At 49.8% G+C, this 21874-nt stretch overlaps 1 protein-coding gene and 1 long non-coding RNA gene across 3 annotated transcripts in view; one reads left to right on the plus strand and one right to left on the minus strand.

Annotated features, from left to right (window-relative positions):
• unc5db (unc-5 netrin receptor Db) overlaps nucleotides 1–20116 on the plus strand; it is a 58376-nt gene extending 38260 nt beyond the window's left edge. The window contains 14 exon segments of the mRNA XM_057034092.1: nucleotides 67–247; nucleotides 821–988; nucleotides 2505–2669; nucleotides 3215–3247; nucleotides 4164–4349; nucleotides 5742–6107; nucleotides 7841–7925; nucleotides 9582–9631; nucleotides 9634–9752; nucleotides 11610–11837; nucleotides 13648–13797; nucleotides 15853–16017; nucleotides 17130–17308; nucleotides 18346–20116. Of these exon segments, the coding sequence (XP_056890072.1) occupies nucleotides 67–247; nucleotides 821–988; nucleotides 2505–2669; nucleotides 3215–3247; nucleotides 4164–4349; nucleotides 5742–6107; nucleotides 7841–7925; nucleotides 9582–9631; nucleotides 9634–9752; nucleotides 11610–11837; nucleotides 13648–13797; nucleotides 15853–16017; nucleotides 17130–17308; nucleotides 18346–18592 (2322 nt within the window). The 3' untranslated portion in view covers nucleotides 18593–20116.
• On the minus strand, nucleotides 12698–15886 carry LOC130526435 (uncharacterized). Of its 2 annotated transcripts, XR_008950742.1 has the most exons (4): nucleotides 15729–15886; nucleotides 15415–15600; nucleotides 13962–14110; nucleotides 12698–13875 (listed from the first exon to the last, which is right to left on the minus strand). It is a non-coding gene; the product is annotated as an uncharacterized LOC130526435 (long non-coding RNA). The 2 variants fall into 2 exon arrangements; XR_008950741.1 differs by having other exon boundaries at nucleotides 13853–14110.
• Nucleotides 20117–21874: the final 1758 nt, after the last annotated feature.

A 21874-nucleotide genomic window follows, 5' to 3' on the forward strand; every position in this document is an offset into this window, starting at 1 on the left:
CAGGGCGCTGCGCGTCTTTCTTTAGCAATTGCATTGATGCCCCTGAACGCATCGTGCCTCCTGCAGGTGGAGTGGCTGAAGAACGAGGAGGCTCTGAGCTCCCTCACCGACGACAACATCGTCACCCGCGCCGACCACAACCTCATCATCAACGAGGCGCGACTGTCCGATTCGGGGAACTACACCTGCCTGGCCAGTAACATCGTGGCGAGGAGACGGAGCGCCACGGCCACCGTGGTGGTCTTCGGTAGGCGTGCGCGCCGCTGCCTCCGCGTGCACGTTAACAGCACATTGTGTTTACAAGCCGCTTCCCAACAGCAGCTTTGACTTCCTGCAGCCTACAGAAGTGATTAAGAGAGCCGTCTGGCCCCTCGGCGGCGGAGCGCCATGTTTCCTTTTTATTTCAGCAAATGTTTTATTCAAAGAGCCAATTTACTGCCTCTCATTTCAAATCGATGTGTACTTTGTGGGAGGAAATAAGCCGCTGCGTCTTAATCACATTTAAAAGGAGTCCTGCTCATTAAGTATTTATCTGCCGGGGGCCGTCCAGCACCGGCGGCTCGCCGTTTCAAAAGGCGCCGCCGCGCGTTTAGGAGACGCAGCCGCCGTTGAGTAAACGGCTCAGCCGGAGCTTTAAGTGGTCGACTCCAAACCTGTCACCAACTGTGAGCCGGAGAAAACAGTTTAATGGCTGTTTCCTCTGCCGTCACTTCTTAATTCAAGAGCGACGATTGAACAACACTTATAGTAAAGAGGCTGCGAGTCCTCCATCATGGCGCCATTTGCATCACTGACGGCTCCTCTACTGACCCCCCCGCAGTGAACGGCGGCTGGTCCTTGTGGACGGAATGGTCTGCCTGCAATGTGCCATGTGGGCGTGGCATCCAGAAGCGATCCAGAACCTGCACCAACCCGGCGCCGCTCAACGGCGGGGCGTTCTGCGAGGGCATGTCCGTGCAGAAGATCACCTGCAACGCGTTGTGTCCAGGTCGGTTGTCAATGTGGTTACAGCTGAGGTGGTTTTAGCCTCATTAGCATCACAGCTGGTGATCAGGATGCTGTCAGTCTGACCAGGGTGCTGGGGAGGGGGGAGCTCAGGTGTTTGGAGCCCAGGAAGAGAACTTTGCTCAGGATCCTGCTGAGAAAATCCATAAAACCTTCAAATAACTTGAGAGAAAAATTCTCAGTGTGGTTGGTTTTGGATTTATTCAGACCTTTATGGGCTTTTCCTGCTCGTGTCTGAACCTCAGAGCTGCAGACGTCAAGTTTGAGCTGTTTCCTCACGTTCGCACCACCAACCTTCAGCAGCGGAGGAGGACAAGAGGTTCAGTTTGGATATTTTTTGTGAGAGAATAATCATTTCAGCTGGAATCATCAGGCTGGTGCTGCTGCTGCAGTGGTCTCCAGGCCTCAGTCCACCTCTACACACTCGTTGGAGGAACGAAGCTGCCGAGGAGCTGCTGAGCCGCTGGTTATCCAAGCTGTCCTGATTGAGAGGAGCAACCCTGCTCCCTGTAGTTTGGAGTTAACACCGACAGCCCAACTACACTTGTCTCCTAACACAATGACCAGCGTCAACAGCAGGTCTGTGGACTGGACCCTGACAGCCCCGCCAGATCTCACCTCAGTGCCCCCTGTCAGGTCCTGACCCAGCACAGGTGCCACTCAGGAATCGCCTCCTCCTGATGTCCATCACTGATCTGTGAGGGACCCTGAGAACAGTTCAAAAGTTACTGAATTTCTTGGACTTTACAGCTGAGCTCCTCCTTGCAGTCAGACATCACAGTTCCAGATCTTCCTCGGGAACACGCAGACCTGATGGAGGTCAACTACTGGTCTGTCAATCACTGAACGTGAAGTTCAAAGGTTCCAATGGCGTGGAGACCTGGTCTTCTGAGTCCGTGAGGGGCGGGGTCACCCCTTGAGCCTGGAATCCATAAAGCAGCAAAGCATTCTGGGACATTTCTAAACAAAGTAACAGTGTGAGAATGCTGAGCTCCGGATGTACTAAGCTGTGTGTGTGTGTGTGTGTGTGTATTTAATATTTGCTACATAAACAGGTAAATGTTAGCCTGCAGGATGTGATCCGCTGCTTTGGCTGATGAGCTCTGCACATGTTTATTCGTGTCCATCAGGTAACGATTTACTGATTCAGGACAGAATTTAAATGCATTAAAAATGTCCATATTGACTCTGCAGAAGGAGGAAAATTCCCTCGTTATTTGATTAAGATTCAAGCCGAACCAACGATGCTAAAGGAGGAGAGTCTATTACAGGAATATTACCTTCTGCCCCTCCCCCCCACCCAGACTGGTCTCAGCATCTCTTTTAACTGACCCGTCAGAGGAGGGAGCGGTGGACCGGGCTGTGTGTGTGTGTGTGTGTTTGCAGTGTTTCTGGTTTTAGCCCACCCATGAGGACATTTAGATCAGTGAAATCTGTTTCAACTGACATGTTGTCATTTACTCCTCATCCCTGAAAACTCACTTCCTGTCTGGCTGCAGTGGACGGCGGCTGGGACGAGTGGAGCGAGTGGACCGCCTGCAGCAGCCAGTGCGAAAGGCAGAGGAGGCGGGAGTGCAACTCACCGGCGCCAAGGCACAGGGGCAGGGTGTGCGACGGGAGCGGCGAGGACACGGAGAACTGCACAGACGGGCTGTGCACCCAGAGTAAGCCCTGCCCGCCGGGCCTTTTCCACGCCGCCATTCTGCCGTCATTACGCCGTCGTTACATCATCAGGTCCATCGTTCAGCAGACTGACATGAACGGGAGTCGGGCCCGCCAGCGGCCCTCGCAGAGATGAGCTCACACGTGCTTTCACACTCAGGACAGCTGGACCGTCGTGGTCGAGGTCACGTGACGCACAGTTGCATCTAATAAATACTGTAATTACGCAACATCCGAAGGAAACTTCTTTGAAAAGATTCTGCTCGTTGCTACGCTAACCCCTGAAAGTCCTTCACCTCCATCTTCCATCTTTCGGCCAAACGTGTTGGGTCTCCATGTGAGGTCGCTATGGCGATGGCGTGTGAGGTCGCTATGGCGATGGCGTGTGAGGTCGCTATGGCGATGGCGTGTGAGGTCGCTATGGCGATGGCGTGTGAGGTCGCTAGGGCGATGGCGGCAGTTAGCAGAGTGCGTGCAGGCGTCTGCAGAGGCGCCGACCAGACTTTAATCGGCACTTTCTCTCCTCTGTCTGCTTCTGTCTCTGCAGATGGAAACCTGCTGCATGACGTTAAACCTGAGGGTGAGTCTTCATCTCTGGACCCCCCACCACCCCCCACACCACCACCAGATCCCCATCACTAATGCGTAGAACCCTTCAGACCTGGCCAGAAATGATCCAGTGTAGCAGAAACGGTCTGAAAGTCGCTGCTGGGACCAGACGCGTCAACCAGCCTCTTTATTAGTTTACTCGCACCAGAGCGCCAGTCTGGCCTGTGACGCGCTAAAGTGGTTACTCGCCACAGCGCGGGTTCCGGTGACGAGCCGGGACATCACAGCTGTGCTCGGGTGCTCGGAGCCCGGTGATGTATGGGTTGTGACAGGTGAACATGTGCTGCGCCGCGAAGAATTAATGGCTTGTAATAATTGCAGAGAGGCTAATTTGAGCAAGTCATGGCGCCGTCCTGCATTTCCTGCCACAGCTTTCAATCACCCGCTGGAGTAAATGATGGTAGCTTTCATTAGCCTGCCACATTAGCGTAAAATTCACTGCAGCCGTCGTGGAAACGACGCTCATCAACTACATCAAGCTGCTTCTCTGCACTGCTGATCTGGGTTAGAAGGATTGGTCCTCAAGGCAACTGCACGTGTGTGAGAATGACATGTAGCGGTTAAGGCTAGTGGCCAGTCGGCGGCCACTTGTGTCTTCCTGTCGGTGGTGCAGGATGAAGCGCAAGGGTCGGTCCATCTTAGCAGGTTCCATCCATGTTTTATTCTCATCCTGTGCGATTGACCTTGAGCAACATCGTCTCCGTCTTCTCATCCGCTCCACCGTAAAGGAGCAACATTTACCTTGAACGCACCTTTTTGTTGCCTTTAGCACAGAACAGGTCAGAAGCAGCTACACAAGATCAACATGAAGTTTTCTTTTCTGTTTGCCTTCCAGCTTTACGGCTTCCATGGATTTGGCTGATGTTTCTCTGCTCTCTGTGTCTCAGGTGTGGATGCTTCCAACGACGTGGCGCTCTACTCTGGCCTTGGAGCTGGAATCTTCGCCGTGGCGATCCTCATAGTGGCCGTCATGCTGTACAGGAAGAACCACAGCGAGTACGGCGTGGACGTCATCGACTCCTCGGCGCTGGCGGGGGGCTTCCAGTCCTTCAACTTCAAGACCACCAGACAAGGTGAGGGAGGTCAATGCCGACACCCACCAACAAACCACAAGCACCGTGGCGGCGAGTGGGACTGCCGGGTGATTGATGTAGCGCCTGGCTAAGTTTATCTGACTGCCAGGCGGCCAATCTCCTGCCTCAGATCGCTCCCAGGGAAGGTGTACAGAACACTGAACATCAATCTCACTTTTGTGGTGTGCAGAAATAACGTCTGTGGTCATGTGACTTCGCCACGGGCATTCCTATGACCTCGCTGACACTTCTAAGTTAGCGTGGCGGGTAATCCATCCACGCCATCCAAGCTCCACCCCATGTAAAGGATAGCAAGGACATTATCTGAGGCTTATCTGATCCTGCCCGCTGCGCCCCCTACAGTCCAGGAAACCACGTGTGTGTGTGTGGAGGTGTGTGTGGCAGGAGTTCTCAGATGGGTGTTAAATTGCAAATGAGTATTTTAATGCCTGATCATCTCTGGAAGGACATTCTAAATGCTTCCTGATGGCTCTAGCTGAGGTGAACATTAGCCCATTAGCTTCCCCTCCAAGTGTTTTTTAATTCCTCATCCTTCCCTCGAGGTTTCCAACCGCGGGACCATTTCATTAACTCAGTCCATTCTCGCCCGTCACTCTTAAAGACGCTCTCCCAGATCGTCCGGCGACGACCGCAGGGGAGGAAAATTTAGTGGTGACGGAGCGTCGGCTGCAGCCGGCAGCAGCGCCGGCGAGAGCCGGAAGGCTGGTTGAGTTCCGTGAGGTCGGGAGAAGCTGTAGCCAAAGGGTCACCGACGTGACTGGTGCAATTTTTCTGTTCTGACAGCATTTTGGGACATCAGTTTAAGATGTTTGTTGGAGCCGTCGTCATGAGGAATGCCGTCGGTAATTAACGACGGCTCTAAAAATAAACCCACATTAGCCTCAGACCTGCGGTGAGCAGCTGGCAGGCAAGGACTCGGTGACTCACTCTGGTTTTGGCAGCAAAGTTCCATCTACTGGTCACAGATGAAGACCCCCCACCATCTCCACAGGAGGACCCCCCCAACCCTCCCGTCCTTTCAGAGGACGAGAATGTTCCAGACCAGCTGACTCCGGTATGTCTGTGATGAAGATCCAGCCGTGTGTGCTCGGTGATTAAATAAGTCGCCCTGCCGGGACCGCCCCGGTCCTGCCCTGGTTCTGCCCCATCCTGGGCCGATCCCGCCTCGCTCCTGGCCTGGTCCGCTGTGGCTCAAACAACGTGAGCTGCTGAAGATCAGCTGAAACTTCCTGGAATTTAGCACAATCCCTGGAATGTTTGAAATAGGGGCGACGTGTCTGACGCTGGTCGGATTTAACCGGACCTGGTCTTATCTGTCCGGTTCCATCTTCTCACATTATCCAGAGATAATTTTCCTCTCCGTTTTTCCAGGCAATCCGCTGCTCCTCAACTCATCTATGCAGCCGGATCTGACTGTGGGACGCACCTACAGCACCCCCCTCTGCTTCCAGGACGCTGCTGACAAGGAACTCTTTGACCCGCTGCCGGACATCAAGGTCAAAGTCCAGAGCTCCTTCATGGTTTCGCTCAGTGTGGCGGAGAGGGCGGAGTTCCATGCCAAAACCGCCGCGGAGACCTTCCCCAGAGACCCGAGCCGGGATTACTGCGTCACGGCGGCGAGACGGGTGAATGGCCTGCTCACCCTCAACGGGCCCTTCAGCACCGCCGAAAAGGAGCCGCTGACGACCGCCGCTGTGTTCGGCCACGAAGGAGGACGTCTGGTGGCACCAAACACCGGTGAGCTCCTGAACGGACCCAGAGTTCAACTCCAAACACAGGCATCGTGTTGCTATTGTGGCTAATTTAGAAGAAAATCCCTCTGGTCACGCATGCGTGGAAACTGGGCGGAGACAAAGTTGACCTCAGCAGCCGTAGCGGCGGGAGATAAATGCTGTAAAGACGAGAGCGCGGATCAGTGACGGTCTTTGTGGGCTGATCTGCTTCAGTCTCATCACTCCTCCTCATCCTCTCCAGCAAGCGCGGGTCAGCACGTGTCATCGCGGCTCGCCGGCCCAGACGGAGCCGCTGGAGGAGTTTGCGTGGTCGTGTTCAGGCCGACAGCGGGAGCATAGCTGCTGCTGTGGGGGTGAAGTGGTTTCAACTTCTCTCGGTCAGATTCCAGGTCGAGGGTCTCGGCGGCCAAGGCGCCTCGGTCGAGTGCAGCTCTTGCGCAGCCTGATTGCTGGAACTCACCGTTTATTAAAGGAAATAGCGGCTCTGCGCTCGACCGCGGCCGGAAAATCTGAAACATCCGTCAAGCTGAGCAGCTCAAGTGGCCGCAAAAAAAAACGAGCCAGAGCCGAAGGTGACCGCCCACTTCTGGGCCAAAGCCGCCGCCTCTGATTGGACCAAACACGTGTTTAGAATTGCATCATCATTCTTACTGTCAAGAGTTTTCTTGTTCTCTGCTCGTCACATGAGGCGTAGTTAGTAGCAACGCCTCCTTCGCCCTCAATACGCACTTGCAGTCAGCGCCGCTGCTGCTGTCGCTGGCTGAGGTGTAATGCATTGTGGGATATCTAGCTGTCTCAGCGAGTGAGCAGGAATCGTACTTTAATTGTAAAAGCAGCCGCCTGCTGCAGGCTGTATCTTTGTTATGTTTCCAGCTTTATTTGCTTGTGTAGCGGCGTTCTGTCACGGCAGAATTGGCATGCAAATGTTTATTCAAGCCCAAGCAGGCGGTTAAAAGGCACATTTGAGCTGCGATTGACTCTGCAGCAGAATAAAAGCCCCCACTCCCTCTGTCATTTCCTCCTCTGCTCCTCTCACCCTTTTCTTTGGCTTTTCACGCCCTGTTTCAGCACAAGTGTTTCAGTCCTCACACACAGGCAGATGAATCGTGTCAGCGCGGCACAAATCTCTCTGCTTCTTAAAAGATGTTGAATAATCAAATATTTATTGAGCTTTGCTGCTTGAAAGGTCCAACTAACTGAACACTTTATTCTTCTCCTGCGGCCTGAAGTGCGTTAACTTCGTTCAGTCAAACTCTGATTTATGCTATCGATGCTAACAGGCGAGCTACAATCAACATAATGCAAACATGCGTCAACATCCATAGTGACCCATGTTTGCATGGACAAAGAGGAGGTCTGCACGCGCACGGGTATGCTAACTTTGAGCTCAGCATTCCATCTGAGATGGCTGAAATTCCTCTATGGGGTAAAAATTCCCGGATCCAGACCATGTTTCAGGTCAGCTGGAAAATTTTGTCCTGGAAATGTCACCAAAATCTGCTCACAAAAACTCTGAAGGTGCACAGCGCGCAAAATACCAAGAAACGTTAGCATGGCCGTTAAATAATGCAAATGCTACTTGCTATTTGATGCCTCATTTGTTGCAAAATTCCTCGTCTTGCCCTAAAATACAACCTCATTTGACTGAGACTGTGGATGTCTGATCAGCCCTCGTGTCTGTAGGAGGCTCTCGGCTCCGCCGCCAGGTTGGCGTTGACACGCGTGTTTGTTTTCCAGGGGTCAGCCTGCTGGTGCCTCATGGAGCCGTGGCTGAAGACACGTCCTGGGAGATGCACATGGTGATCTATCAGGGAGGGAGCAGGTGAGGTCCCGGTTTACACAAACACATTTTCAGCTATCTGTCTGTCCGCCAGGCTCGTCTCACCTCCTCATCCATCTCCTCCGGTCCTCCGCCGTCCTCGCCGTCCTGTTGGCCTCTAATTATTTAGCGTCCTCTGCAGCGGCGGCGGCTATAGCAGGACCCCCACTTCCTCCATCCTTTGTTGATTTGGTGAATCCGATTAGAAAGTTACAAGTTTAATTACAGCAGAATCAGCTTCCCGCTGCCAGGAAGCGGCTTCCTGAGCGTTAGTCTGGGCTTAACGAGCCTCCGTCATTTATCATCGTGTTCAGGCAGCTTTAATCAAATAAAATGTGCTTAAGCTTCAACTCAAATTAAAGGATTTACCATCAAGTCACTTTCACAACTGTCACCAAGTCGTCTGTCTTTCTGCCAGTTTCCAATACTTGATAGGAAAACTCTTTCTGAACATCAACTTTTGTTCTGGACTCCAAACGTTTGGATTCCATCTTTTTCTTTAACGTGTCCCAGCCCTTCAAATGAAGATGAATGTGGACATGAATGGGGGGACGCAGCGACCCCTCTGGTTTGGTGTCAAAGGTCATCGATCCAGGGGCCACGCCCTCTTTCAGGTTTTGGCCGTTGGGATATTTTTGATTTTCAGAGAAGGTCCAGCATTCCCTCTTGTAGTTTTCAGAAGCCTCATCTGTTGTCCTGTGAAGGTGCAGCTCTGCTGAGCTCATCTTCTCTTCTTCTGAGCTTTAATGAACTCGCTGCCTGCTGACATCTTTGTCCAGCTTCTGATGATGACACACTTCTGAAAGCAGCACAGGCTTTTGTGCTCCTGGAGCTACGCCTCCATCAGCTCTGAGAGCTGTCATGGTCCACAGATCCCACAGAGGAGATCCGTGGAAGGACGTGATATTTATGTTACGCTCCACATCCCAGGGACACCTTCTCTCACCAGCGTTGAAGCCTTTTCTCCATTCAGACCTACTTTCTTCACTCTATTCAGGTGGCTGAAGGTCAATTTTACCTGGACAAACTGGTCGTAGTTACCAGTTTCTCTTCCAAAGTGAAGAGTTCTCTTCATGTTCCATGAACGCATCACAATTCTGTCAGTTTAACTGCAGAAGAACGACGAAGACGCTGCTGTGTGCTCTTCACCTCCTCAGCCTCCTGATGAGCACCCTCGACAATCAAGTCAAGAAGGTTGTTTTTCTTCAGGAACCACAGATGAGGAACATTGATGGACGACAATAAAAGTTATCATTTGTGATTTGAAGAGCTGAGCGTTCAATCAGGATGTTTTGTTTAAGCTCCGCTCCTGAAGTTCTGAGTGTCCTGATCTGAAGTCACCCTGCCGCTGATAAACTGGTTCCATTCTCAAATGTTAAACCGTCGGCAGCTCTGGGTGGAACCGATGAATGAACGTTGACGGGGCCGTAGTCCAAGCTAACATGCTAACGTAGCCTCCGTACGCTACATTCGACTGATTTTCAGGATGTCTGACTTCATTTAGATGTGACTGTAGGTGGTGGAGCTGCAGTAAGGACAGGCCAAGAGCGCCACCACCAGCCTGCAGACGTTATTTCAGCTCCTCCTGCATGAGAATAAACTTGAGCTGTTGGGTCCATGTCTCCTGTGGTCAGAAACATTTTCTCTGTTGTGTTTTAGTGTCCAAAAACTGGACGAATGTGACATCCTGCTGGGTCCAGAGGTGACGTACGGCCCCCCGGTCTGGACCTCCTCGGCCCGGTGGCCATGAGCATCGCTCACTGTGCCGAGGTGGACATGGAGAACTGGAACATCCTGCTGAAAAGGAGAACTCAGGACAGCAAATGGGAGGTAAGGCGCGCACACACACACAGACACACACTCTCACACTCGCACTCTTGTCTGACATGCGACCAGTCCATGGCTCTGCTGAAGATCCGGTTCCGAAGCTCCATCGGCGGAGGAGGAGCCAGAGTAATGGCGAGGAAGAGTCATGGCTGCTGTCAGACAGTGGGGCCGGTGGGGGCAGATGTTGTGGTGGGGGCAGATGTTGTCAGAGTGTAATCGGTCGTTAGAGCAGCTGAGTATCGATTAGTAGCTCGGGACAGATATGAAAGTTAAATTTGGGTGCGGGAGAGTTATGGTGGTTATTTCAGCGCCGCCTCCAGACTAACCGTCCTTGTTAGCGACACTCCGATGCTCTGATACAGGACGCTAATTATCCGGCTCTGTTCGAATTCTCGGGAGCACATCCCAAACCCGCCGGCTCAGCGAGTCCAATCACCGTCGGCACTCTTTATGGTTCCCTCGCATCTCCCGGGCGGACGAGCCGTCAGAACGGTTACATAAATGGAAAGCTGCTGTAAAGTTCTGGGAGGACCAGCATGGGTCAGCAGAACAAACAGCGCAGGTCCGTCCCAGCGGCTCGTTAGGGAGAACACACGGTGGTTCTCATCAGGGTAGAATGATAGAAGAGAAGACCTCAAGAAGAGAAGTTCAACAGTAAATGATAAAAATCAGCCTAGAAATTCTTTCTTCTTTGATCTTTGTAGTCTTTAAAAGTCCATTGATTTAAAGAGAAAATGAATTCAGATAAAAGAACTTTAAAACAAGAGGAAGATGCAGGAAATGTCAACACACACATTTGTTCTTTGATCTCTATGAGGACATTCATAGAGATCCTGATCCTGACATTGGCCCAACTCTAACCAGAACATTCAACTCCATTTAACCATTAAACACACCTTTAATGTTGTGACGACTGTGTCCAGCATAAACAAGTGCACACACACACACGCACACACATATATAAGGTGACGCTCAGTTTGTTTCAGTGATCTTATTGATGATGATGATGAACATAAAGAGCAACAAAAGAATTAACACTTGATCAGATTAGAGTGAAGTCAGCATTTAAAGGCACCAGTCTGATACTTCCAGTTTGGACCTGACTGTTATCACTGCCTCCCAGTCCCAAAACCAGTTTATTTACAGGGACTGTCCCAGAAAAACTGTTGTCTTCTGAACACAGTGTGAGAGAAATAGAGGAGAGAAGTGAAGCAGAAGAAATGAAAGACGGGAGCGAGACACCACGGGGAACATTTTCAAAATAAGAAAACAATTTGTTGCTTCCAGTTGGAAATAATAAAGTGTTTTCTGTCTGCTGTTGTCATCTCATAAATAAAACAGCGGTCCATTATGGATCCACTGCATTGTGAGATGTTGGAATGCCATCATTCATGCAGGAAATGGCTCGTCACACCTTCAGGAGGCGGCGGACAGCGTGTGCAGGTCTCTGCTTCTATGATTTAAACCGGCGCTACATTAGCAACAGCATTATTCAACACCAGAACTCTGAAATCCTCCATTCAGACATCACATTAGCCCAGCGTGTTAGCCAAGCGTGTTAGCACAGCATGTTAGTGCAGTGTGTTAGCGTCGTGTGTTAGAGCATTTTGATGCTTTTCTCTGAAGTCCTTTATTTCTACATGTTCTGCATGTTTACATCTTGGGTCTCACATGTTCAGGTCTGTTAGCTGCCGTTGGCTGTTTGGTTCATGTAGAGGTTTTAGACTGATCATCTCATGTGTCCCGCACCGGCTAACGTTAGCGAGTTTATGTCATCCACGAGAGTGGCCTCCAACTGGCTGAGGCCTGAGCTAAATATCTGTAGCAAAGTGACCTCACCGTCTCTGCTCCTTATTGCAGGAAGTGATGTCAACAGAGGAGGAGTCCACTTCCTGTTACTGCCTGATGGACTCAACAAGCTGCCACCTGCTGCTGGACCAGCCGGGCTCGTACGCCCTTGTGGGCGAGCCCCTCACGCAGGCCGCCGTCAAGAGGCTGAAGCTGGCCGTGTTTGGCAGCGTGGACGCCGGCTCCCTGAGCTATAGCCTGCGGGTTTACAGTGTGGATGACACCCCCCACGCCTTCCAGGTAGGGGGATGCATGACTCACTGTTTTTATCCAACAAAGTTTGAGTCACGATCTGCAGCAACTCCACATTTCCTTACAGCATAAACAGAACATCAGCTCTTCAACACTCAAATTTAAACGTGGTTGCAGTAAAAGTTTTAATAATGCAGCACCAACAAAGCGCTATAGCTAGCAATCAGCAAAGTTGGCAACTGCTGAACCAAATAGCGGAGCTCTGAGGAGCTACAGGAGCAACGAGCTACAGGGGCAGACGGTCTTTTCTAGAGTTGGGACAGAGTGACCGTTGCTGTGTCTTTGTCCTCGCAGGGAATCACTGCAGCGTTCCCTTAGGAACGGTTTTGTTGAGTTCCTAAAAATGTTGATGAGGTTTGTGGATTACAGGGAGCCGAGTGGGACATTACTTCAGGAAATGGGTTTTGGACGTCAATTTTCAAAGCTGCAGAAATTAAGTTCATTCATCACCATTGTGTTGGGGGGAGCAAAGGGGGGGGGGGGGGGGCTCAGAGGAAAACTGAAGAAAAGCTGGAGTCTTTACCTTCTAAAGTAGATTTATTTATCATTTTCTCCTCTACTTTCCTCACTCTCTCCTCTCCTCTCCCCTACCCCTCTCCTCTCCTCTCCTCCCCCCTCTCCTCTCCTCTCTCCTCTCCTCCTCTCCTCCCCTCCCCCCTCCTCCTCTCCTCTCTCCTCTCCCCCTCTCCTCTCCTCTCTTCTCCCTCTCCTCTCCCCCTCTCCTCTCCTCTCCTCTCTTCTCCTCTCTTCTCCCTCTCCTCTCTCTCCTCTCCCCCTCTCCTCTCCTCCTCCTCTCCTCTCCTCCTCTCCTCTCCTCTCCTCCTCTCCTCTCCTCTCCTCTCCTCTCCTCTCCTCTCCTGCCCCCATATGTGAACCAGTTAGCTCTCTGCCTTCTTGACTGTCATCCTGCAGCCCTTTTATGCAGAGATCTGATCAGTGAACATGAGGGAGATGAATCTTCTCGTCCTCCCAGGAGGGACTCTGCTGACAGAGGACTCCCCCCCCCCCCCCCCCCCAGCCTGGTGACTGTCTGTCAAGATGCAGCCGTCAACAGCAGCTGCCTTTCGAACGCCTTCTGGGTTTGCTGTATGAATTCCCAGCCTGCCAGCAGATTCCCCGCTTCTGCTGTCCCGCGGGCTTCTGTCCGTTGGGGCGCCACTTTCTGAATCAACAGGAAGTCTGTTGACACGCGAGGACGACGCAGCGCAGCGTCTGTCACAAAGGGAACTAAACGGAGGCGCCTGGGTGGTTAAGTGAATAAAAGCTCAGGTGCTCCACATTAGATCCACAGCGGAGGCTCCACCGTCCCCGTGGGAAGACCGACATTTCCAAATTGCGGTTGTAGCGGGGTTTTTTTCTGAGGGATGGAAACGTGGCAGCTTGTCAGGCTTGTTGAACTGCTGAAAAAAGACCTGCTGAAAATGGAACCTTCAGCTCAGCAGGGGAGGTTTGAAAGGTTCCTGAATCCAGCAGCAGGTGAGCTCAGAATACCTCCGCCGCTCTCCTGTCAGTCATGAGATGGGCTGCACCCACTATCCACCATGCGGCCTAGCATCATCCTCACCCACGGGGGAAGTGCGCGCGGCACCCCTGGATGCTCAACAACACCGACACATGACAATCAAAGACTTCTTTCATCATTAAATATTCAATTCTGGTTTAGCGGCAGCGGCTCACGTCAGGATTCCTCCGATAGCGTTGGAGGTCAAGTTTTGATGTTCGTTGTGTTTAATCACATGGAAGCCTCTGTTAGAGGTCACCCGACCTTCTTTATCTCCCTTCCTGCTTTGTCCTGCAGGCTGTGGTGGCAGCAGAGAGGACCAGAGGGGGTCAGCTCCTGGAGGAGCCCAAGATGTTGCCTTTCCGAGCGAACACCTTCAGCCTGCAGGTGTCCATCCAGGATGTTCCTCAGTTCCTCTGGACCATCAAGCCCTTTACCACGTGTCAGGTAGCCATGACAACCACTGACAAGCAGTGTGAGGAGTGAGAACGGCTGATTTAGTGCGTGTGTGTCTGTGTGTGTGTGCTGAGAGGTGTCAGAGATGTTAGATTTACACAGCCCAGATACGTGAACATTCACATTCCTAACATGCTAAATGTTCCTGCTCCCACCTGATGGCAGATCTGTGTTTTTAAATCCAGTTTATGGCTACAAACTTGCAGAAGGAGCAACGTCCTTGTCCATTTACCATAAAAACTCCGACATTGGCACATTTTTCTCCTTTATGGACTCTGACAGACGCGTTTGCAGGATGTTCGTCCTTGGAAAGGAAGAAACAAAAACACTTCTGTTATCTACAGAGCACTCGTCAGGAAACGGCCGCACATCTTTTTAAATATAGATCAAGCAAGACGCTGCACCGGGTCCCAAATCACTTGGTCCTTGAGCATCACCATAGCAACAGAGAGCCAAGGATGCTACTTTAGCTTTTCATGGTCTATAGAAAATTGCAGGAGAGAGACCTTTTTTGGTTTGATGTGTCTTTGAAGTATTTGAACTTTTAGCTGACAGGAAAATGATGTGAAAGAAAAGTGTGGAAGGAAGCGAAAAATCTGAAAACGTTTTTTAAAGTAGCTTTTCATAATGGAAAAGGATCCTGGGGGAAATGAAGCATGAAGTTAGTTTGTGTTTGGTGGTAAATATGTAACGCCAGCTGGCATACTGGACTTTTCCAGTGACCTTCCTCAACGATCCCAAACCACCAGTCAGGGAAGATAGAGAGGGATGAAAGGAGGTGAACGGAGAGAAAAGAAACGTAAAGAAGATCATCAACGTTTAGATCAATGATGCTTCTTTAAAAAAAGCTGAAAGATGGATAGATGGGTGATGGATGGATGGATGAAATCCTTTTGGTGCAACATTTTCACAACCTTTCATTCGTTTTTACGTTTATTAGGACAAAACCCTGTTTTTAGTTTTCTGCTCTGAACCCTCTAGCTGGTCCTGATCCAGATTCTGGACGGACTGAGGCGCTGGAGCTTTTCTCTCCGTCTCTGAGGATGATAAAGACAGACGTGACTCCAGATTTATGGTTCTGTTTGTGTCGCCTGCTGGAGCATGAAGGTGCAAACAACATTAGCTGGGACGGTTGTTTTGGACCTGTTGTTGCACATTAGGTGAGCTTGGCCCCCGCCAGCCTCACTGCCCCCCCCCACCTGACCAGCAGCTTATTTATGAGGGCCTGGAGACGGGCAGGATGCTGTCTGGTGGGGCAGCTGTAGAAAAACAGCCGATCAGAGTCAGCTTTAGTGCTAAAGAGCATCCCCCCCCCCCCCCCACACACACACACACACACTCCTCCCTACCCCCCCCCCCCCCGCCACAGCTCCCTGACAGATCAAAGCTGCCAGGTCTACAGCGAGTGCTTTTAATGCCCCAGACTTCTCTGAGAAGCTCCCAGGTAGCGTTAAATATGCAGATGTGTGGAGGTCAAGGACGCTCCCCCCCCACCTCAGATGTGCCCAATCCTTGGAAATTAATTATACATCAGAGGAGTTCTGCTGCGTTCTGCTGTTGTCCCCAGGAAAATGCTTACAGTGGAGATTCTGCTGCTGTCACACTCACCGTAAGAGACGATCGGGTTTTTATCGCCAAGACAACGGTCACTGGAGTCAGGAATCGCTGCCGCTTCAAAGGCCACTTCAGCGTTTAGTCTTTGCACGTGTGACCGCCGCCGTCACGTTCCAAACAGCGTCGTTGTCTCATGAGCGCCGTGCAGCTCCGTTTCAAATGAATCCTCCGATCTGAAACCTTTACATTCATCAAACATGTCAGACTCATGCAGCCGCCCGGTTGGCTCCGAAGACTTTTCCACACTTAATTAACGCCAATTAAAGCTTTATCCTGTAACACAAGACATGCTTTAATGAAGTAATTACCTGTTTTTGTTTTCATGCTGCTGTGGGGGAAAGATCATGGAATGTTGCTAAAGGAAAGATTTAACTGGCCTCAGTGTGACAGAGGTCAGTGACAGCGGGCTGGTCTTTTCTTCTGCCCCGTCAGGAGTTCTCGTTCCCCCAAGTGTGGTGCAGCAACCAGCAGCCCCTGCACTGTGCCTTCTCCCTGGAGAGATACAGCCCCGCCGCCGCCCAGCTCTCCTGCAAAATCAGCGTTCGCCAGGTCAACGGTCACGAGCAGATCCTGCAGGTCTACACGGCCGTGGCCGAGGTGAGGCTCCGCCCCACTTCCACCTTTATGTGACCTTTCCGCAGCAGCGGCGGCAGTTCTGATATTGGGAATTCGTGGTAGGCGGGGGCAAACCACCCATGTATTTGCCCTCTGTTAGCATTAGCATCCACGGCTGATAACATTAGTGCTCAGTCGGCTGATGAGGCTTTGACCAAGGGAACAGTGGAGAACAGGATAGAATAGAGGAGAACTGAAGGAGAACAGCAGATAAAAGAGGGGAACAGGACAGAACAGAGGAGAACAGCAAAGATCTTTGAAGACTAGAGGGGACGCGGAGAGAATAAAGGAGAACTGGAAGGAGAAGAGCAGTGAACCAGCGAGAACAGCAGAGAACAGCACAGCTGCTCTTTACTTCTCACACTCGTCTTGCAGAGGTTCCTAACAGCCAGAAATGCTGAGACGAAGGTCTGAGGAGAACCTCATCTCTCCAGGCATCCCTGGTCTCACTACAATCACAAACTTCTTCATTCTCACTCGCTCCTCTTCTCTCATCCGCTGCATTGCCTTCTCCTCTTCCTCCCCTTTTCCACCTCACTCCTCCCTTCATTCACATGTTCTGCGTCTCATCTCTTCATCTCTACCTCCACCTCTCCTCCTACCTGCTGTCACTGCAGGCCACAACATGACCTGTAAACATCATAATCCACAGACATTCCCGTCGACCCATCACCATAGCAACACCTTTGATGCCCACTTCCACCTTCAAACCCTCCGTCCCTCCTCGCTGCTCCTGTCACGCTCCAGACGTCCTGAAGCAGGACATCAGCCCCACGTCCTGTCAAACACTGAGGCCACAGAGACGCAGAGCAGCTCCTCCTGACCTTCTCCAATCTTCTCCATCAGCAAACAAGCGAGCTAATTGACTCGGCTTTGTTTATAACCATTAGCATTGATGTAAATGTTGTCCAAAGTGAAGCACTTTCACGACCCCCTGGTGGTTGGATGCAGAAGCTCATCCAGCAGCTCTCATGTCAGGGTGACGTCAGTGCGACAAATCGCCATCTGAGCTGTCAAACCTGACCCGTGGACATGACGTGGCGGCATGATGGCGTCACCAGTAAACTAAAGGATCTACTGTTCTCTCGCTCCAGGCTGAAAAGGACTCGGTTCCGTTCTTTATGCAGACGGACTGTACCGTCACCTCCCAGACCGGGCCCAAGGCCTTCAAAATCCCCTCGTCCATCCGACAGCGGATCTGCGCCACCTTCGACACTGCCAACGCCAAAGGCAAGGACTGGCAGCTGTTAGCCCAGAAACTGGGCCTGGACCGGTGAGCATTTGCAACATTTAGGTCTCTCCACGTTAATAAAGCGAGACGTTTTATTAAACTCTTTACATAGGTGGCCCCGCCCACCTCCCCAAAATATTGAATATGATGTTAAAAGTGAAACTTTCCTTCCTGTGATCGTTCTGACCATCACTGGCCCCCAGAAGGCTCTTGCGTGAATGATGACATCATAGCTGATCTAAATTAAGCAGATTAAATGTTTCTCTGAAGTTGAGTAAACTTTGAAATGGGTCTTTTCTTTTTCTTTCTTTTCCTTCCTTTCATCGAAGCAGTGAAACACTGCCCCCACCTGGACGCATTGCAGCATGACTCGTGAATATTGCCGCCTGTTGACATGGCAACGAGCTCGGCTGTTGTTAATCTGAATCTTGACAGTCAGTTTTCATCTGTTGAGACAGCCGCTCGACCTTGATCCTTCTGTTTTTGTCACCTTCCATCTCGTGTGCATCAATGTTTGATAAATCATTAAATTACTGATAAAGTGGAGACATTTCCAAAGATTTTTCCTCTTTCCTCTTGCTGGTTAATGACCAAGTAAAATTTACAACATTTTAGTTATTAGTTATTCATATTTCAGTTATTCATATTTTTATTCTCTTAGAAAGGAACAATTGATAATAATAATAAAATGTGCTGTCCTGGACCAGCGGGAACGCCGGTGGCGGGAACATTCGATAACATTCGTGACATTTGGCGTATTTTTACAGCGAGCCAGCAGCACATTTTTCTGATAGCAACTTTGTCGCTAGCATTTTTTTATCGATGTGAACCTAAATGTCGTTTAGCCTCAACACATAAAACTGTCTATAGAACAAGATTTAATCGGACCGGCGTGATAAAAGCACCCACAGAGATTAGCCGAGATGGACAGCAGCCTTTGTTCGTAGCTCCGCATGCTAACTGCCGCGCTATCACCGTGATTTGTGTTGGGGTTCACAATGATTGAAAACAACAACTGGATCAGCGGGTCTTGGAGTGACCATTAGATCTTCGTTAATCTGCCTCTGTGTGCTTCTCAGAAACCTGGGCTACTTTGCCAAGCAGCAGAGTCCGTCGGCCGTGATCCTCAGCCTGTGGGAGGCTCGTCATCAGGACGCCACTGACCTCGACTCTCTCGCCAGTGCCCTCGAAGAAATAGGCAAGATCCACTCCAGAGGCTCCCCCAAGGACCGGAGCGACGGCGAGCCAGACTTTAGCCACATACGGGCGGGGAGCCTGTCCCGAGAGGCCCCGCCGACCAATCAGGAGACAGAGGACTCGGGCTGAGCGTCACTGAGCCAACTGTCACTCTGACTGTTGGGCCACACGCGGTGGCGGACAGCTGGAAAAACATCTGGTTGATGGAGGAGAGGTCGTGCGGGCCGACAACAGGCTGAACAATCAGTGAGCTGAGTCGGGCCGTGTCTGTGGCTCCGCCCCTCGCAATGCCTAAAGGACGAACTTTAAATCTTCTTCATTCCACCTCCTTTACCTCCACTCTTCTGTTGGTCCTTCTGGGGGGGGGGTAGGAGGTCTTTACTGGATTTGTGATGGAGAAGCTGCATAGATGTTCAAATGAGTTCATCCACCTGTGACACCTCTCAACACACACACACACACACACACACACACACACAGTAAAATCACTCGAGAGACGGAAGCTCAGAATTACAAAACACAAACTGTCATTAAAAAGTGTTTAGAAAAGTAAAGTCTGTAAAGTTTTGTTAAATGTTTTAACACGTCTCCATGACAACAGCCAACTTGGCAGAAGAGGGAGAGGTAAAGGAAGTTAGCCGCTTTCGTAGACGTGTTCCTGAGTGTGGGTCATGGAGCGTGAGAGCTGTTCAAGAACCACCGTTCATCATGGAGGAACCAGAGGAACCCTCATCTTATCAGCCAGCTGTCAGCCGTGGTGCAGAGCTGGTATCAGACCAGAGCAGAGATGCCAACGCCTTCCCATCAGCCTGTAACACACACACACACACACACACACAATGACCTTTTCACTATGTTCTAGATATTCTTCTCAAGAAATGTTCTGCTTGACTGGAGTCACAGTTGTGTCCTCATATTTGAATAAAAGCATTCAGGGAATGCGCTGGAACGCTGCCCCGCCCACCCACGCTGTGCCGTGCCATGCCAGTCACCTAAGAACGTCAGCGACATACCAGGAAAGGTCAGAGCATGTGACCAACACTAGGTGGCGGCTGCCATTTGATATCGCTCTAAATTCCACCCAAAAAAATTGGCAAATGGTTCCTCTTTTTTTTCTCAACTTTGCACAGACTATTGCCACAGATTCCGCTTGTTATTTCCTGTCAACAAAGAATAGAAAACTGGAAAAACTGCTTTTGGAAAGTTTATCAGCATCTGCAAGTGGAAGCAATTTCATCATCTGACTTAAGTGAACCTCATCCAAATTTCACACACACACACACACACAGGTTAACCCTTTCACATTTTCCTGTCTCCTGCTTTTCCAGCTTCACATCACTTTTCTCGTGCCTTCTTTAACAACTGTAAATTCTGAATGTTGTAAAATACAGACGGGACAGACAAAAAAACAAGTGAAACGAATCTTTCTGGCAACATTTAAAGACTTTAGTTCACCTGAAACGTATTTAAGGTCCTAAATATGAAACCGACTGCTGAGCTTTTCTAGAGCTGAACATCTACGTTCAGTACTGCCGGGCAGCTTCGTGGTATATTGTGTCTATAATCACGGACATTTTGGATGTTTTCTGTACAGTAGAATTTGCAAATGTATATGCAGCCTTTTGGAAATAAACGTACAGCTGTGCAACGGCAGTCTGTGTTATTTGTGAGTCAACAGAACGCCAGGTTGGAGGAAAGGCCCCGGGACCAAGAGTTAGGCCGTTAGCATGTAGTCATGAAGCTAAATGAAGTTTAAGATTATCCTCAGACATTAGAATTTATAATTTAAGGTTTAAAATTCTGAGAGAAACTCAGAGAATTTATGAATTACACACAAACTCCAAAATAATCTGAACCTTGGAGTCACATTAGCCTCATCACTAAAGGCTGCCTCACAAAACAAGAAAGACGTTTAAGTCGATCCGTGTTCATTAGAAAGATTAGCACAGCAATTGTGAGAGCATCGATTGGCTGTTAGCTTTGGCTGCAGGCTGCAGTGACCACAGATTTATATGTGTTACTGCTAGCTTTAGCAACCTGTATATGGTTGTTTTAGTCAATACTGGGAGCTGCTCTAAGGTCAGCACTGGGATAAATCAGCTTGACGTCTGCCTCACGCTGCGGCTGCTGATGAGTTACCGAGCTAGTCTGCTAGCTAAGCATAACAGGCTGATGTGGTTGGAAATCACACTGGTGCATTAATCCTGGACACATTAGCTAGCTGAAAATGTCAATGTAGCCAAACAAGCTGAAAATCTATTGAAATTAAAAAGGTTCTGTTTCCGAAGGAAACTGACACGAAGAAATTCAAATGACTGAGAATCACTTCATTTATTTTACTTAATGCAAGAGAAAAAAAACAGATGAAAACCAGAAAACGAGGCTGAAATAACGATTCTACTTCAATGTCAACAGGAATTAAATGACTGATGCCCCAGAAGACAGACTTTACTGTCCTGCCAAACAGGCAAAGAAGTATTTCTGTGTGTTAAAAGTGTTAAAGTTCACCTCCATTCTCGCTGCGACTGTTTCATAACGTGTTACATGACGTCACATGTCATGTAACACACTCCTTTCTGAGCAGCTAGCTATTCTCTACGCTAACTCCCTGCACAGAGGCATCACAGCAGAACTGTTGAATGTTCCTCTTGTCTGTGGCGTGGAGAAGAAGACAGGTTGCATCTGTGTCTGTTAGCTGATGTGTTGGCTAGTTTTATCACAGGAAAAACAATGTAAATGATAAAAGCGCAAATGTGTCTCTTTGATGATGAATTTAATTCCTTTGACTGTTTGAATTGAAGGGTGGGAGGTGTCAGCGAGCAGAACATTCCTCATCCTGACCTCGCTGTCACAAGAGCGGAACCGCAGCGTCTGTCTGAATGAAAATTTCAGTTCTTATCTGTCAGAAAAGATTTTTTTTTGCTGTTATCGTGAAAAGCAGAAGCTCAGACGTTCCGCAGGGCAATGGGGCAGAGCTGGAATTAAACCGAAGCTTTAACATTTATTCAGAATTTATCTGTACGGCCTGCGTATCATCTGTTGGGTTGTTTAGAGCTGTTACTTTATTTTTACTTTAAGAATTTTCATATTTTACCCTCATATTTGTGAAGCTAATATTTGGTGGGTGACTTCGGAATTGAATAAAACTCTGAATTTTAAGATGTAAAAATCATTTTTTCCCCTAAATTGTGACATTTTTTCTGAATCAACTCCTGTTTTAGGAACAGTCAACTTGTCCATGCTGGCTGTTTTTTTAGAGGCTGTCCTGTTGAAGGCCTCTGCTTCCTGTTGCTGTGGAGACTTCATATCTGTATCGTGCAGAAAAACGGAAAGTTTGATAAGACATTAAGTTACAGGCAAACCCAATTTTTACTGTCTGTGTGAACTTTGACCAATGACCTAATCTGCACT

Source organism: Takifugu flavidus, chromosome 5 (assembly GCF_003711565.1).
Source record: "Takifugu flavidus isolate HTHZ2018 chromosome 5, ASM371156v2, whole genome shotgun sequence".
In the NCBI taxonomy this organism is placed as follows: Eukaryota; Metazoa; Chordata; class Actinopteri; order Tetraodontiformes; family Tetraodontidae; genus Takifugu; species Takifugu flavidus.